At 36.2% G+C, this 16,949-nt stretch overlaps 1 protein-coding gene across 2 annotated transcripts in view; it reads left to right on the top strand.

Annotated features, from left to right (window-relative positions):
- Nucleotides 1–16,949, top strand: part of GRID2 (glutamate ionotropic receptor delta type subunit 2) — a gene marked incomplete at its 3' end in the record, with an annotated part of 1,404,804 nt that overhangs the window by 1,056,701 nt on the left and 331,154 nt on the right. For both annotated transcript variants that reach the window (XM_079766351.1, XM_079766350.1), the window contains one exon: nucleotides 2,641–2,953. In XM_079766351.1, the coding sequence (XP_079622477.1) occupies nucleotides 2,641–2,953 (313 nt within the window). The remainder of the gene's footprint in view (nucleotides 1–2,640; nucleotides 2,954–16,949) is intronic.

Here is a 16,949-nt window from a genome sequence, read left to right as displayed (position 1 = left end):
TCACGGAGCCCTGGCTGGGTGGGCAGGCCCTACCTCTTTGGGACAATCAATCGCAGGGCTCCCAGACTGTGAGAGGGCGCAGGCCAGGCTGAGTGATCAACCCCACCCCCACCCCCACAGTGCACGAATTTCATCCACTGGGTCTGTGGTTCTTGGCTTTCTTTCTGCCTCAATACAGTTTCTCTAATATAAGTAAGGACCATCACATACTTATACCAAACACAGTGGTCTGCTATATCATTGTTTCTAAAGGATGGACCAAAATACTTCCTTAGGATAGTGTATATAAACCTCAGAGAGGGGAAAATGTGTGTGCATGTGTATATATGCTGTGTCCATGTAAATGTATTTGTGCAGTTGGAAAAGACCATTATACAGAGTGGGGGAAAAGTAGGTTTGCTGTTATCCATATGGAAAATAATACAATAATTAATTAATATTAATGCAAGGATAAACTCTGTGTTTCATGTACTCACAACTGTAAACCTCCTTTTCCCCCCTGCTGTGTGACTCTGATATGCCCTCCACAGGGAGACTGGGAATTTCTCCTTGAGAACAAAATAAGTAAGTGTTAAGAGTGAACCAGGAAGTTCTCCATAGAAATATGACAAGTAATTATTATATTTAATAAATATTTTAGCACCTGCAATACAATTAGCTACCTTTTAAAAATATTAGAAACACATTACTCTATAGATATCATTCTTTTTCTCATGATAGAAATTCACTTTGTGATACTACAGGTCTCTACTCTGAAAAGCAGTATATTACAATTCCTATTCATAATCATTTTAATGTAAAACATTTAATTATTTATCAGCAAACTATTAATGAACATTTAAAATAATCAACGTGTTGTCAGTAAATATCTCCTTAGGTGGAATTTTCTGACTTTATTTGAGTCATAAAATGCTTGGGTCACAATACATCAATTAGTAAATTACTAATCCATAGCACTTTAATGTCCTGAAAAAATAAATGTACCTTCTGAGAGCCTGATTGACTCTTGGAGAGTTATTTATTCACCATTAGGATCACAGTAGTCATAGTAAACATAGTTATATTTATTTCATAAATAGATAAACTGAAGCTCAGAAAGTTAGAACTGGAGAGCTAAGGATCCAGGTTAGATTTTTAATCTGAAAAGGCCCAGTTCCTAATATCTAGCTATAAAAAATAAATACATGAGTTTGAAAGCAGTCATAATTATTTCTCTGTAAGTCCATTTTCATATAAGTAATTATTAAGTTTACTACTTCTCAGTTAATTCTAAACTCATGGTACTGAAATTAATATGGCTTTGTTGCATTGTAAATAGTACAATTTTTAAAAACAACATTTCAGACTTTCTTAAGTTAACAATTTTACGTAAACCAGTTACCTTAACTACCTATAATATGGTCTTTTAGATAATGATTTCTTGAAGTACGGTAAAGTGTTATGAGCACAGGCTTTGGAATAAGAAAAACATAGCTTTAATATGACTTCTATACTTATTAACTGCAAGAACAGAATGTATATGTATATATGTAAATATATTTTAAATATTTTCTAACTAAATATTAAATTTTTGTGACTATGTCTTCAGAGATTAGATTTATCTAAGTTGGTTTAGCATTATACTAGGCATGTTATTTTTCATTTGTTCTTGTCCCCAAAAGCAATAAAGTCAGTTTCTATATTGTTTCATAAAACAATAAAAAAGAAAAATAATGAAAATGTTCAACAAATAATTTACTATTGTTTGCATTTGTCTGGAAGGAGTTTCCCACAGCTTTAATCTTAGCTACAGATCATTATTTCAAAGATGCCTTCTTTTATATATTTAAATATGTTTTTCATGTCATAGAATCTAAATTTGAAGTCATTTTATAGTGTTCTCACTGCAATTCTGCTATGCACTTTAAATAAATAAAATAGCATATGCTATAATTTTGAGGGCTGTCACTCAATCTAGGGTGACACAAACTGAGAAGAGAGGATATAACTCCAAGATGAATTATTTTTCTTCTTAAATTTTTAATTGCTAATTAAAAGGTTTCTGAGGTTTAGTCAATAAGATCATGGTAGAGATCTCTAGTATATGACATAAATTAGTGCTATGTGAAAGCTCTAACACACTAATATGTTTAGAGCTCAGTAATATAAATTTTGATACAGAGAAATCTAAACAAAGGGTAAAAGGCTATGTTAAGTTTTTAAAATAAACTACCTAATAATTCACATGTTAGAGACATATTGGCTATCTCAGGAACATTTTCTCAGAAAGAATTTTTTAGAATAAGTTTTGCCTTTGTTACTGTGTTAATGAAGACTTTGATAAAATGACCCCAAGAAAAAAGACAATTTCCTTCAGGTACATCTAAAATATTCTTAACTGATTTTACATGCTTATTTCACTGGTAATATGTACAAGGTAATTTGTCTGACTCTGGTGGGGCATAGTTTGCAATAAGAAATTAAAAATTCACACACAACTCTCCTCTAAGAAGTCTCTGCAGTGTTTTTCAGTTCATATAAAAAAAGACTTAAGATGTTGCCTGAGGCATCTTTTTTTTTTTCCTCAAGGCAAGCCAAAGTGTCATAAATCAAATTGTTTTTCACACTCTTAATGAATTCTTTTCTCTTTCAATTTCTTAGAGAGCGGACATAGGGATTTCTGCTTTAACAATCACCCCAGATCGAGAGAATGTGGTGGATTTTACAACTCGTTACATGGACTACTCAGTGGGCGTACTACTTCGAAGAGCTGAAAAGACAGTGGATATGTTTGCCTGTCTTGCACCATTTGATCTCTCTCTATGGGCTTGCATTGCTGGCACAGTCCTTCTTGTGGGTCTGCTGGTCTACCTTTTGAATTGGCTTAATCCCCCACGATTACAAATGGGATCAATGAGTTCTACTACTCTCTACAACTCCATGTGGTTTGTGTATGGATCCTTTGTACAGCAAGGTAAGGAGAAAAAATTACATTTTTATATGAAAAAGGAATGTGATACTTCAATTGCCATGATTTCAGTTCAGATGTGATGTATCTGTATCTGACATCGGTAAGTGTTCAAAGGGTCTTCACAGTAACGCTTCGAACAGAGCATTTCCTACTTTTTCCTAGTGGATCTCAAACACAGCAGGTTTTCAACAAAAATCTAGTTCATTATCTTTTGATGTTTAGTTCAATATCATCAACAAAGCCAAAAAAATTAATGTCAGAGGTAAGGTTCACAAGAAACTCAGAATCCTCCCTAAACTCTGACATTCTGAGAAATAGCCTGATTGGAATGAAACTACTTACTGGAGCACATACTAGTTGATTATTTACATATGTAAGAGAGGCTGGGACATGTTCTTTGTTCAGAGACATTATTTCATGTATTAAAAAATATTCATTGACAGTGAAAAGACTTTGATTAAAATTCTAATAATAAATTTTATATTTTATCTTTAATATACAATATTTAGCAATGGTTTAACTTACAATTTCACTATATTCTAAAAAATGGGCATTGTTTTATATTCAATATCCAAGCTGCCCTGCTCTTTAAACTAGCGAATTCCTTGACTCTAATCATTTTAGAATAGAATAGTATTTATTGAACTTCTTAATTAAGACTACCACCATGGAGAATGAAATAATAAAACACTTAGGCAATTAATAGTTTCTTGCAAACTTGTCACATGTATTGAAGAGGAGAAATATGTATCACAGTGGAGACACATGATGCTTTTGCCTTAATGTTTACAACTCTCAACAGTGTCTTACTTTTTATTCGTATTTGCTAATGGATCTTCCACTACATTTTATTCTTTCTATTCTCATTAATTAATCACAAGGTTTGTGTAGACTCTTCACCTCCACTTTCTCACTTCTAATCTATTTTGAAAACCTTTGTAAGTACGCTTCTCCCTCTGCCTCCCCTCAAGGGCTCTGTCTTAGGTTATATTTGTCATAGACATTTTTAGTCAATTCATTAATCACTAACCCCTTAGATATTTAATCCATGCTATTTATTTAAGCTAGAACTTTGCTAAACACTAAGTATATAATTGTGAACAAAAGAGTTTTTGCCATCATTGAGCTACAAATCTAGTGTGACACAAACATGTAAACAAACAATTATAAGTATGATAAAAAGTGCTGTAATGATATAAGTACAATCTGCTATGAGAACAAAGGGATAGGAAGGCTCAATATATCTTATGTAGCAAAGAAGGCTTTTGAATTAAACTACATATACAAAGACACAATGATGAACTATTTAAAGAGCTTGTTGAAAAAGAGATGGGGGAAAGGAGACATAGATGGGTAGGATAAAATTTAATATAAAAAAGTAAGAGAGAAATTAGGATAAATTGTGCAGCATAGTGCTGGTAAAGATGTGGTTGAAGATATATTTATTATTATCAAGAGTTGGAACTTGATTTTTAGAGAAATAATCTGCTATTTAAAGGTATTAAATAACGAAAAACATGTTCAAATTTGTACCATAGAAATATTTTTATTATAATAGGTTGAAAAGGGCAATGTGGAAAGTGAATCAAATTTTAAGAGTATCATAATAACTAAGGAAAGAGTTTATGTGCTTCCACAAAAGTAAGGTGGCAATCAAAAGAAGGGTATTTTATGAATTGGAATCAATAGAACTTGATTAGTTATATAATGGTATTGTGATTGATACCGAAGGAGGGAAATGAAGCAGTTTTATCCTAGGGTTCTGGATGGGAAATTAGGTGTATTAGATGTTAATGTCTTTTAATGATAAAATAAAAAACAGAAAGAACAAGTGTGATGTGGAAGATGATACATTCATTTTGGTGCATGTAGTGGTATCTATGAAACATCCATGGAGATATTTCTATTGTTTGTTATTGGTTTGATATATTTTTCAGAAGCACATGAAAGACATATGGGCTAAATATATACTTAGAAGATATTAGCATGCCCTGGCCGGTTTGGCTTACTGGATAGAGCGTCAGGCTGCAAACTGAAGGGTCCCAGGTTCAATTCCAGTCAAGGGCATGTATCTTGGTTACAGGCACATCCCCAGTAGGGGGTGTGCAGGAGGCAACTGATCTATGTTTCTCTCTCACTGATGTTTCTAACTCTCTATCCCTCTCCCTTCCTCTCTGTAAAAAAATCAATAAAATATATTTTAAAAAGAGAAGATATTAGCGTGTAGGAGATAAATGAAGCTATAGAAGTAAGATCACACAGTGTATTTGTTCTAAACTGCATATTCCTAATTGAGGACCACTGGCTCAGAAAGGGCCTAAGAGAGTGCCCTAAGGAAAAGAATGGGTAGAGGAGCTTTCGATGGTAACTGATAAGGAGTGATGGAAAGATACAAGTACCATGTATATATAGCATGCGGTGGAATTCACATCAAATAAAACCAGTATTTAAAGATGGAGGGTTTGGTCCTCTGTGTTAAACATTTCAAATAATCAAGTAGAAAGGTGGTCATTGGATTTAGCTTGCTTTTGGTAGTGTTCCAGTGACTATAACTGCATAAGAAATTCCTCCAAAACCTTCTGATTGTTTTAGACAAGACATAATGAGGATGGATTGTCTTTACTCAGTGATGTCTGAGATCTCTGTTAGACAACTCAAAGTCTGGAAAATGAACTCATGTGGTAGTTGATGCTGGTTGAGGACTGGTAGCTTCAGTTTTCTTTTGTTTTCTCTCTTCGTGGGACAGTTTGGTCTTTCTCACAGCATGATGGTGATTTCTTCATAGAAATTATTCCAAAAGGAGAGAAAAGAGTGAATGAAACAGAAGAATTTTTTGGTCTGTTAGGGACTACAAACCTGTATGATGGTGTGAGTTCCTTTTCCAAGGAACGTCCTGGCTGAGCCCACTTCATGGCTCTGTTATGAAAATAAAAATGATTAAAAACCATGGCATTATTAGATAGAATAGCTTATATACATGTCACATAAGTGGTTGCTAAATAAATTAAAAATAAAAACAAATTAGGTTCAGCCTTGGATGGTTAGGCACATGAGAAATGTGCCTAGGAAGGTAAATGGTTTTAGATTATTGGTGAGATAATGGTAGATTCTGGGGTACATGGAGCAATGAAAATAAAATAGGAAGACCAATATGAGAATGTAGTAAAGAGTGATACTGAAAAGTAATAGAATAGTATTGAGAGAGCATAGAGTTCTTGATGATGCTAAAGACCAATAGTAGAAACATCAGTGTGAGAGTTTGAAGTCTGTATTTATAAAATGGTACAAACTGAGACTAAAATTTTTGAAATAGGACAGTAGAGGAGAAGTTCTAGGTGTGTGGATGTGGATTCTTGAAGTTAAGAGTTGGTAAAAAGTTTCAAAGCTGATCAAGAAATTGAGAGCCCAGAGGATTAGAGGAACCATCTGTAATGATGTCAGCTTGGACTGGAGAGGAAGGAAATGGGCCATGTGCCGACGTTGTCAGTAAATGAGAGGAGAGAACTAGGATGTTGATAGACATGTGCATTGGCTAAAAATAAGAGATGGTATAGCTAGATGTAGTTAACCTGTCTTCATATTATTATTTCTCGTTTTATCCAATTTTTATGTATATGGTTTTAATGATCATCAGTATGCAGATAACTCCCAAACTTACATCACCTCCTTGAATTTTAATTGTGCATACCTAATTGCTCACTAGGCCACTCTCTGGATATATCACAAATTTCAACATGCCAATAATTGAATGATTTTATACTTTTAACTTTTGTAGTCTCTCTTATTCTCTATTCCAGCTGATGCATTACCAACCACTCAAACATTTATGTTCAAAACTTTGAAAACAGTTTGATTTTTCCTTTTTCTTCCTATAGCTTATATTCAACCATAGTCAAGGCCTGCAAATTTTATCTTCTACATATTTCCAGGGGTGTAAATCTTTTCTCACCTAGAGGGATAAGGTGTAGGTTGTTTTCTAGATGAGGCCAGTTTCATTTCTCATTGGAACTGTAGGAATCTCCTAACAATCCTACCTAATAATAGAGTAATATGCAAATTGACCGCACCTTCACTACGCCTAAGCCACGCCCACCAGCCAAGCCACGCTCACCAGCCAATCAGGAGCAAATATGCAAATAAACCCAACCAAGACGGCTACAGCCACTGAGAGCGGGAGGGAGGCTTGGGTTTCCATGGTAACAAAAGAAGCCATCCTGTTGCCGGCCTAAGCCTCTACTCAAGGCTACAAAGTTTCAATTATAGAAGGTGAATTAACTCCAACAGAAATCGCTGCTGGCCGTGGAGCGAGCAGCAGGCTTGGCTTTGCTCCAGGCTACAAAGTTTCAATTGTAGAAGGTAAATAAATTCCAGATACCAGGGCCTCCTCTTGGGTCACCAGGGGGCGTGGCCAGCCTGCAAACCACCACAGGCCCCTCGCTCAGGCCGCCCCATGCCCCAAGGGAACCCCCACCCTTCAGGGCAAACCAGTCAGCCCCCACCCATGCACCAGGCCTCTATCCTATCTAATAAAAGAGTAATATGCAGATTGATCATCACTGCAACACACAATATAGCTGCCCCCATGTGGTCAAAGATCCTGCCCCCATGTGGACACAAGATGGCCACCACAAGATGGCCAGCAGGGGAGGGAAGTTGGGAGGCACCAGGCCTGCAAGGGAGGGCAGTTGGAGGCGATCAACCCTGCAGGGGAGGGCAGTTAGGGGTGACCAGGCTGGCAGAGGAGGGAAATTGGGGGCAAACAGGCTGGCTGGGGAGCAGTTAGGCATCAATCAGGCTGGCAGCGGAGTGGTTAGGGGGTGATCAGGCTGGCAGGCAGAAGTGGTTAGGGGCAATCAGGAAGGCAGGCAGGTGATCAGTGGGAGCCAGCAGTCCTGGATTGTGAGAGGGATGTCCAACTGCTTGTTTAGGCCCGATCCGGGCAGTCAGACATCCCTCGAGGGGTCTCAGATTGGAGAGGGTGCAGGCTGGGCTGAGGGACACGCCCCCCTCCATGCACGAATTTCGTGCACCGGGCCTCTAGTCTTTTATAATTTTGTTTCCTGAAAATATATGCTACACATATTTGCATTTATACCCAAGTTACTACCATCATGGAGAGAGCTTTCTACATAATTCCCATTCTTCAAATATTTTCTTGGCTTCCAAATTATTACAGTTTAAAAGTATGAGTTATTCAGAGCATGAACAATGTTCCACCATGTAGCTGTTGTTCAGTGCTCAATTCTACTCTCCTATCACTCGTATAGCACATTTAATTGTCCAGTTACTCCAAATTGCTTTGTCTCTTGAACACAAGACAAGACTCTATAATGTCTCTCTGCTTTGCTTCTGTTTTTTCCAAATCCTGAAATGCCTTCATTACCTGCTTAATCTCTATCCCCACCTGATTTCATATGGCAAATTCTTATGCATCCTCTAATTAGTGCTTTGGCCCTGGTTGGGTGGCTCAGTTTGTTGGAGTGTCATACCATACACCAAAATGTTGCGGGTTCAATCCCCGATTGAGCTAGTACAGGAGGCAACTGATCTTTCTCACTCTCTATCTCTCAAAATCAATTTTAAAAAAACAACCATACAATTCTTGCTTTAGAAGTCTTTGCTAAAATTATGGATCATCTACATTCCCTAAGATATATTTACAGTACTTATGAACAATAGTATGAATGCCTTTTATTTTCAATTTTTCTCACCTGAGTCCTTTGAACATAAGACAGTGTCCTTTTTATCTTTATAGTTCTTTTGCCAATAGTTTTGTGCCTTGTGCATATTAGGTGTTTAATAAATGCATACAGATAAACTAAGTGAATAAATAAATGCAAAATACTTAACTAAATCAAGCATAAAGTTAACAGCAATATTGTGTTTATTAGACTGCAGTCTGTTTCTGGACAAGCTAAAATTCACTAAACCAAACAGAAAATTATATCAGGTGTGTCTACTGGTATATTCTACTAAGTGACTATGAGGGCAAATATAAATAAGCATTATTTTTGAAGATGTTAACAGGCTTATGTATTGGCTTTCTGAATTCTGCTTCTAGGTGGCCAAATTTCAGTAAGTTTTGGAGCACACCCAAGACAAAAAGATAAACTTACCCATATGATTATCATGGTTTTCCAGTTCTGTAAATATGCAGCAGATATCAAAAGTTATAAATATTTTAAGCACTTTTCTAACCCACTGTACCCTTAAATAAGTTGTACAGCCTGTAGGTTGATTATACATTTTTACAAATTCATAATGACAGACAATGCTGAATTGTATATGATAACTTCATCTTTGAAATGCTGCTATTCTTCAACTTGCTAACAATATAAAAAGTGAATTCATTAGAATATACCAAGAGCATCTTTACACTTTGATTAAAAATAAATTAAGGCAAGGCTCATAAACCCTAAGAAAAAGAGAATCAATCAATGGGAGTGCCCATACACAGGCAATGAAATTGGAATTACTTATAATTTCCAATAAAAATATAAACTTTTAATAAGAAGTACAACTATTATTTCAAAATTACAGTCTTTATTGAACCACTAGACCAGATTGAATATGAATAAAGAGGCATTTCATGTATTATTAGATAGATTTCTGAAAAAAAGAGTTCAGGGACAGCTAAAAGCAGAAAAATGTTAAATATATTTGAGTTGTTTACTAATCCAGATTTTTTTTTTTTTAATCTGTCACTTCAAAGCATTCCAGAAAACAGCTCAGGGAATCCAACTGTGCAAAAGCAGTATGGTCCATTATTGAGATAAACTTAGTACATCTGTTTAGCTGGAACATTAGAGCTTGTGAATTAGGTAGTTAAATGCATGAATGAGAGACCAATTTTATGCCAGTGATATTGTCAGTTTATATCTTCCCTTATCTCCATGTCTACATGCATCTCTCTACAATAAATACACTTTTAAAAATTCCGGCCTAAGCTGGTTTGGTTCAGTGGATAGAGTGTCAGCCTGTGGACTGAAGGGTCCCAGGTTCGATTCCAGGTTAAGGGCACAGACCTCAGTTGCAGGCTCTATCTCCAGCCCTGGTCAGGGTTCATGCAGGAGGCAACCAATCAATGTGTCTCTCTCACATCAATGTTTCTTTCTCTCTGTCTCTGCCCTCCCTCCACTCTCTCTAAAAATCAATGGGAAAATATCCTCAGGTGAGGATTAACAACAACAACAAAAATCTGGGGTTTAAGTTTAGACGATCCCTTCTATGTAGTTAATGTGCAGTGACTCTTCATAACATCTGGGCCATAGAGGGCCTCTGTGACTTGTTCACACATGTGGCTGTATGTAATTTGTTTTCTGTTTACTTAAAAAATAATTTTCAAGGAAACTTCAGACTTTACCTCAGATGGTTTTGTCTGATTCTATTAAGTATAAATATTTATATGCGTGTAAAATATTTAGAGCTATCAATATTTGTGCCAGAAACAGTAAGAGCAAAAGAAAAACAAGGAATCACTGCATTAAATGGTTTAATAAGTATTTCTTGGGTGTACTATGTGCCGTGCCTAACCTAGATGTTTTTAATATAGCCATAAATAAGAAAAGCTTGCAGGATTGTTCAGCTCCATGGAAGTGGACCATAGCCAAGTTGGAACCAAATAAACCATTTCTGATGAGAGGAGCAGACAGAAGGAGTAAAGTAGGAATATTTCTTTGGTAGATTTCTTAAAGGTCAAATCGGTCCATAGATGCTAGTAATAAATGGAACAAAGGACCTTTAGGAATGGCAGAAGATAACTTGATGACTGCTGCACAAGCGTTAACACGAGAGGCAACCCGCTGGCTTTGAGATCCCCAGACAATCTTTGGAAGAAAATAAAGAGCTCTTCCCACTGCCAGATGGATTGCACTGTTACAGAGAATCACAACTTTCTCATTTCCACAAAGAGAAGAGTTAGACATTCTCTACTGCATTAAGCATCAGAAAGAGATTACTGATGAGAGAACATCTCTTGAAAACTAAAAAAGAAATCCATTTCAATAGTGTAGATATCAAATACAAGAAATTTACCAATGTCCTAGTCACAAAAACCCTAAGGACTCCAGCCTTGAAATGCAGTCACTAAAATTATCCCTTTGTAATGTTATATTTCTTCCCATTAAATTTGAATATAACAAAAATGATATTGGCTAGCTCTGTTGTTTACTGACCCTCATGAACATGGGAACAATGAGTGTAATTCCTAGTGACAGGTTACCTGGATTACAGAGACAAGTTTCTTTCTAGTTTCTGTTCTTACAGATATTAGCTCAAAAAGACTCTCAGTAATTTTTATTTAGGGTTGAACAACATCTCTGTTGTTGCTAATTATGATTGGCAGTCCTTCCCGAAGAGAGGGCCAAGCCCTCTGAATGCTGTCACATCCACTTGAGAATTTCCCCATGCTGATTTAAAACATGACAAGGTGCTCATTTTCTTTCTTTTTATCACCAGAATTCTCCACCACTGAAGAAAAAAAAAGTTGAACATTTAAGCTCTCAGAGATTCAAACTCTATTATTATGGGTATGCGGATCCAGTAATTTGTGTGACTACAAAAACAATGCCATGATGTTCAGATGTGAATCCATTAGCATACATTCCCAATGAAATGTAATGAGCTCCTAGGCAATTATTCCATGAACTATATGCACACAACGTGCCCCGAGTTTCACTTATTTTAATACCAGCTCTTCTTGATTTGAGCCAGAAAAATCCTTTCTCATGCTGAACTGGGCTTTTGAAGAATTCAAAGTAATCAAAGAGCCCAGTTGGTGTGGCTCAATGGTTGAGCGTTGACCTATAAACCAGGAGGTGACGGTTCTATGCCTGGGTTGTGGACTCTAACCCCAGTGGGGGGCATGCAGGAGGCAGCCAATCAATGGTTCTCTCTTATCATTGATGTTTCTCTCTCTCCCTTTCCCTTACTCTCTGAAATCAATAAAAATGTATTTTTAAGTTAATTGAAGAAATTCAGATTTCTCCTTATAAAATGCTTATTAAAAAACTAATATAAACAACATTTCTCGACTAGTCTGAACTATTTATGAGTATACATTATAGTTTAAAAGCATTATTTTAGTATTTAACAAAACAAAGGAGTTTAACGTAGACATTAACAAAAAATCAAAAGATGATTTTAAGGTATCCTGAGTTTATTTTTATTTTTCCCCAAAGTACTGTAAGAAAATATATTTTTAAAAATATAAATTTAAATGATAGAAAGAGGCAGATGACATAGGTCCTTTAAAATAGGATTGATATCACATTGTAGTACTCAGTGTTTCTACAGTACCATATCACAATACCCCTCTACTTAAGTAATAAGAATAGGGACAGCCATCACCAAAGATAAATTTAATCTGACGGTGATTTAGGATTGATCAAAATGAAAGCATAGGGCTCAACGGACTACAGGTGATAATAGAGACCATCAGTTTACAATACAAATTTGGAAATTCAATTTTTGTTTGATCAGAATCCATTTTTCTTCTTCATCCATTAATCTGTAGTTAGAAGTTTTAACATTATGGTTCTATTTCTAAAAGTATGGGCAACTGACCACAGTTTTCAATCAGCCTGTTTTGTAAATTAAGACTCAGTATTTAACCTAGCTTTAAGATGCATGCTTATAAGCCAACTAGAATGCGCATCATGCTGAATTTAGGATTCCCAGCTCTGTTATAAAACTGATGGGTAATAAAGTCCTGTGATACTTTTGTTAAATACCCTTAGATGTGGCACAGCCTTTTTTTTAATTTTTCACAATTACAAGGTAGAGAAATTTCAATGTGTAATATAAAGTATAAATTCATATATGTATATGTATATACATATATGTATACATATATACATATGACAGTGTCCATTATTTATAAACTACATTTTTATGTCAATTGTTCTTTTTTGTATCAAGATTTAACAAAAGACCAGTGCATGACCCAACTTTCACATAAAATATAGACACATAGCATGGCTCTTTGATTTGTGGCTGTGACCAAAATTTATAGTTTCTTTAAATTTATAACTCTTGCCCTTAGACACTAAATGATCAGTCCATTTGGGATAGCTGCACAGTTTGTCCTGTCTGCTTCTGTTGTTTTCTAGCCCTTAATGTTTACATCATGTTTAAGCTCTGCTTCAGCACGTCCGAAAAGTACTCTTCTGACTTTGCTCTTTAAAATTCTTCGTTATCTCAGAAACATTTGCTCGGACATTCCATAAGAATTACTTATCTCGTCACAAGGCTGAGTAGGACAGCATGGTGTCTATCTTCATGGAGCATTCAATGTTCAGGAAAAGCAAACTAGTAAACACACAGCTCCATCATAGAATGATTATCATGCTAAGGAAAGCACAAGTCATGTTGGGCATGGGGTTTTCAGATATGTTGAATCAAGTCAAATACATACTTATTTATGACCTATTAAAGAAAGGAACACAGACTAGGAACCGTTTTTGCTTTGTTTTGTTTTGTTTTTGTTTTCGGGTTTTTTTTTTGTTTTGTTTTTTTTTGCGGGGGAGGGGGTTGTTTGTTTGTTTTTTACCTAGTAAAAATGGAAGAAATGAATTGTCCAGTTGACTTATTTGATCTTTGCTCTCTGAGGTATAAAGTGTCAGATTATTTTTAAATTTTCTTTTAGCTATAAGATTGTGCAGTTTTATAATATAACATCTAGTTAAACAACTGTTTTTATTTAACTTTATTATTATTTTTTATTGATATGAGAGAGAGAGAGGAACATCAGTTTGTTGTTCCACTTATGTATGCACTCATTGGTTGATTCTTGTATGTTCCCTGATTAAGGATCAAACCTGCAGCCTTGGTGTATTGGGATGACACTCTAGTCAACTGAACTATCTGGCCAGGGCTAAACAACTCTTTTTATATTTTTGTGTTTTCTTGAGAGATAGTTCAGTTTTAAATCCAGTAATCTACCACTTAGTTGCTATGTGATACTGGACAAGTTTCTTAACTTCTAGGTGCCTCAGTTCCCCAGATAATAATTACATAATTCGTTAAGTATTTAAAAAATTAATAGTTCATGGATATAAAGCACTTAAAACTATGTGCATGATACAAAATAGACACTCAACATTATAACTATTACTTCCTCATTGTTTTGCAGGCCATAGGAAGAAATAAAATCAGTCACAATATTTAATGTTTATATACTCATCATTATCTCTCAGAAAATAAACATTATTGTAAGGAAACATGTTATAATTATACATAAGGAAATATATTTGGAAAACTTATCTAGCTAAAGAAAATGCTTATAGTAAAAACCATATGCGTACAAATCCACCATAACTTTGTTACTCAACTAGATGTGAGAAACTGTAAGAACATTTTTCCTTATGTAAACACATCATTATTATTCAGGGTTTGTGATAAGCTATATATAGTACAACATGGCCAAAGATGCAACAAATTATTGAACCCAAATTGAGTTGAATTATAAGTTTTGCCCAACGATGCTTTTAACTTATATATTAAGTCCTTTGGGGCTCTGTTTTTCTTATTTGGAAAAATGTCTATTCAGATTCTCTACCCAATTTTTAATTGATTTTTTGTGGATTTTTTTTTTGTTTGGTATTGAATTGTATGAGTTTTTTATACATTTTGGATATTAACCCCTTACCGGATATGTGATTTGCAAATATTTTCTCCCAGTGGGTTGCCTTTTTATTTTGTTGATGGTTTTCTTTGCTTTGCAGACATTTTTTGTTTGTTTGTTTTTTGTGGAGTTTTTGTTTACATCAATGTTATTTTGTATTAGTTTCAGGTGAACAGCATAGTGGTTAGACAATCATATACTTTACAAAGTGACCTTCCTGATATATCAAGTACCCATCTGACACCATACAAGTTATTACAATACTAGAAGCCTGGTGCACAGATTTGTGCACCGGTGGGGTCCCACAGCCTGGCCTGCGCCCTCTCGTAATCTGGGACCCCTCAGTGGAGGTTGGACTGCCGGTTTCAACCTGACTGCGCAGGCCAGGCCTGCGGGGAATGGGCTGAAACCGGCAGTCCGACAGCCCCCGAAGGATGTAGTAGTGCGCGAAGTGGCACACAGCCAGGGAGGAGCCGAAGCCTGGGCCAGGCACTGCGCTGCTCCCTCTCATCCTGGCCCCGCTGCACCTGCTGCCACCACCACCACTCAGTAGCGCTGCCTTGGAGGTGGGAAAGGCTCATGCCACTCCAGCTGTGCTTGCCAGCCGTGAGCCCGGCGCCTGGCACCTGTTGGTCATCTGAGCAGCACTCCTGCTGTGGGAGTGCGCTGACCACCAGTGAGCAGCTCCTACATTGAGCATCTGCCCCCTGGTGGTCAGTGCGCATCATAGCAACTGGTCGACTGATTGACCGGTCGTTCGTTGCTTAGGCTTTTATATAGAGAGATTATTGACTATGTGTCCTATGCTGTACTTTACATCTCCATTACTATTTTATAACTACCAATTTGTACTTCTTAATCCTTTCATCTTTTTCACCCAGCCCTCCACATCCCCTCTGCTTAGGCAACCATCAGTCTGCTCTCTGTGCAGAAGTTTTTTTAGTTTGATGTAGACCCACTTGTTTATTTTTGTTTTTGTTGCCTTTGCTTTAGGTGTCAAATCCAAAAAATAATCTCTAAGACTTATGTCAAGGTGCTTATTGCTTATGTATTCTTTTAGGAGTTTTATATTACATTCGAGTCTTTAATCCATTACATTAATTTTTGTGTATGATACAAGATAGTGTTCTGGTTTCATTCCTTTGCAATGTTAATAATTATTTGATAGTTCAATATATAAATAAAACTAAAAGTAATCTGTTCTATTATATAAATATAACATCCTATCTAATAAAAGAGTAATATGCAAATTGACCATCACTCCAACACACAAGATGGCTGCCCCCATGTGGTCAAAGATGGCTGCCTCCATGTGGACACAAGATGGCTGCCACAAGATGGCCAGAAGGGGAGGGCAGTTGGGAGGGATCAGGCCTGCAGGGGAGGGCAGTTAGGGGTGACCAGGCCTGCAGGGGAGGGCAGTTAGGGGTGACCAAGCCTGCAGGGGACGGCAGTTAGGGGCAATCAGGCTGGCAGGGGAGCAGTTAGACGTCAATCAGGCTGGCAGGCAGAAGCTGTTAGGGACAATCAGGAAGGCAGGCAGGTGAGCAGTTGGGAGCCAGCAGTCCTGGATTGTGAGAAGAATCCCAGATTGGAGAGGGTGTAGGCTGGGCTGAAGGACACACACACACACACACACCCCATGCACAAATTTTGTGCACTGGGCCTCTAGTGTTAAATACTATGCTAATTTTTTATTTTATTGATAGAATGCCTTTAAACTTAAGGGAATTTCTGAACTATAGTTTCATTGTTAATACATACATAATACTTATATTATAAATACCTTTGAAATATAATACTTAGGAAAGTTATAAATAATATAGTTTAGTGTATGATCCCATTATTTTATATTATTGCAGCACTGGAATGTATAATATTGATAAAAGGGTAATTTTAAGATGAAAATAGTATCTCAATAATCAGCAAAATTTGTGACTTCAATCTGAAAATACCAAAGCACTTGATAGAATTCTCAATTAAATTTGAAGAATATGCCAGTCCATTATTTTAAAAGGTTAATTTTAAGTTCAAACCATTGTCATGTGGTTGGTGTGAATCAATTGCCTGGGTGGCACCAGTGCACTAAAAGTTTGCCAATTTGATTCCTAGTCAGGGCACATGCCCAGGTTGCAGGCTCAGTCCCCAGAAAGGGGCATGCAGGAGGCAGCTGATCTTTGTTTTGCTCTCAAATTGATGTTTCTCTCTCTACCTCTCCCTTCTTCTCTTTCTAAAATCAATTTTTAAAAATCTTTTAAAAATTAAAATCATCTTTGGTATTATTTGATCAATATTAATAATTTTAAAAATGTATTACATTTTTAAAATTCTTGAAAAGGAATAAAAGATATTTTCCAAAAATTATTTTAATACAGT

This window comes from Cnephaeus nilssonii (genome assembly GCF_951640355.1).
Source record: "Cnephaeus nilssonii genome assembly, chromosome: 1".
NCBI lineage: Eukaryota > Metazoa > Chordata > Mammalia > Chiroptera > Vespertilionidae > Cnephaeus > Cnephaeus nilssonii.
This window is presented reverse-complemented; position numbering and strand designations above follow the sequence as displayed.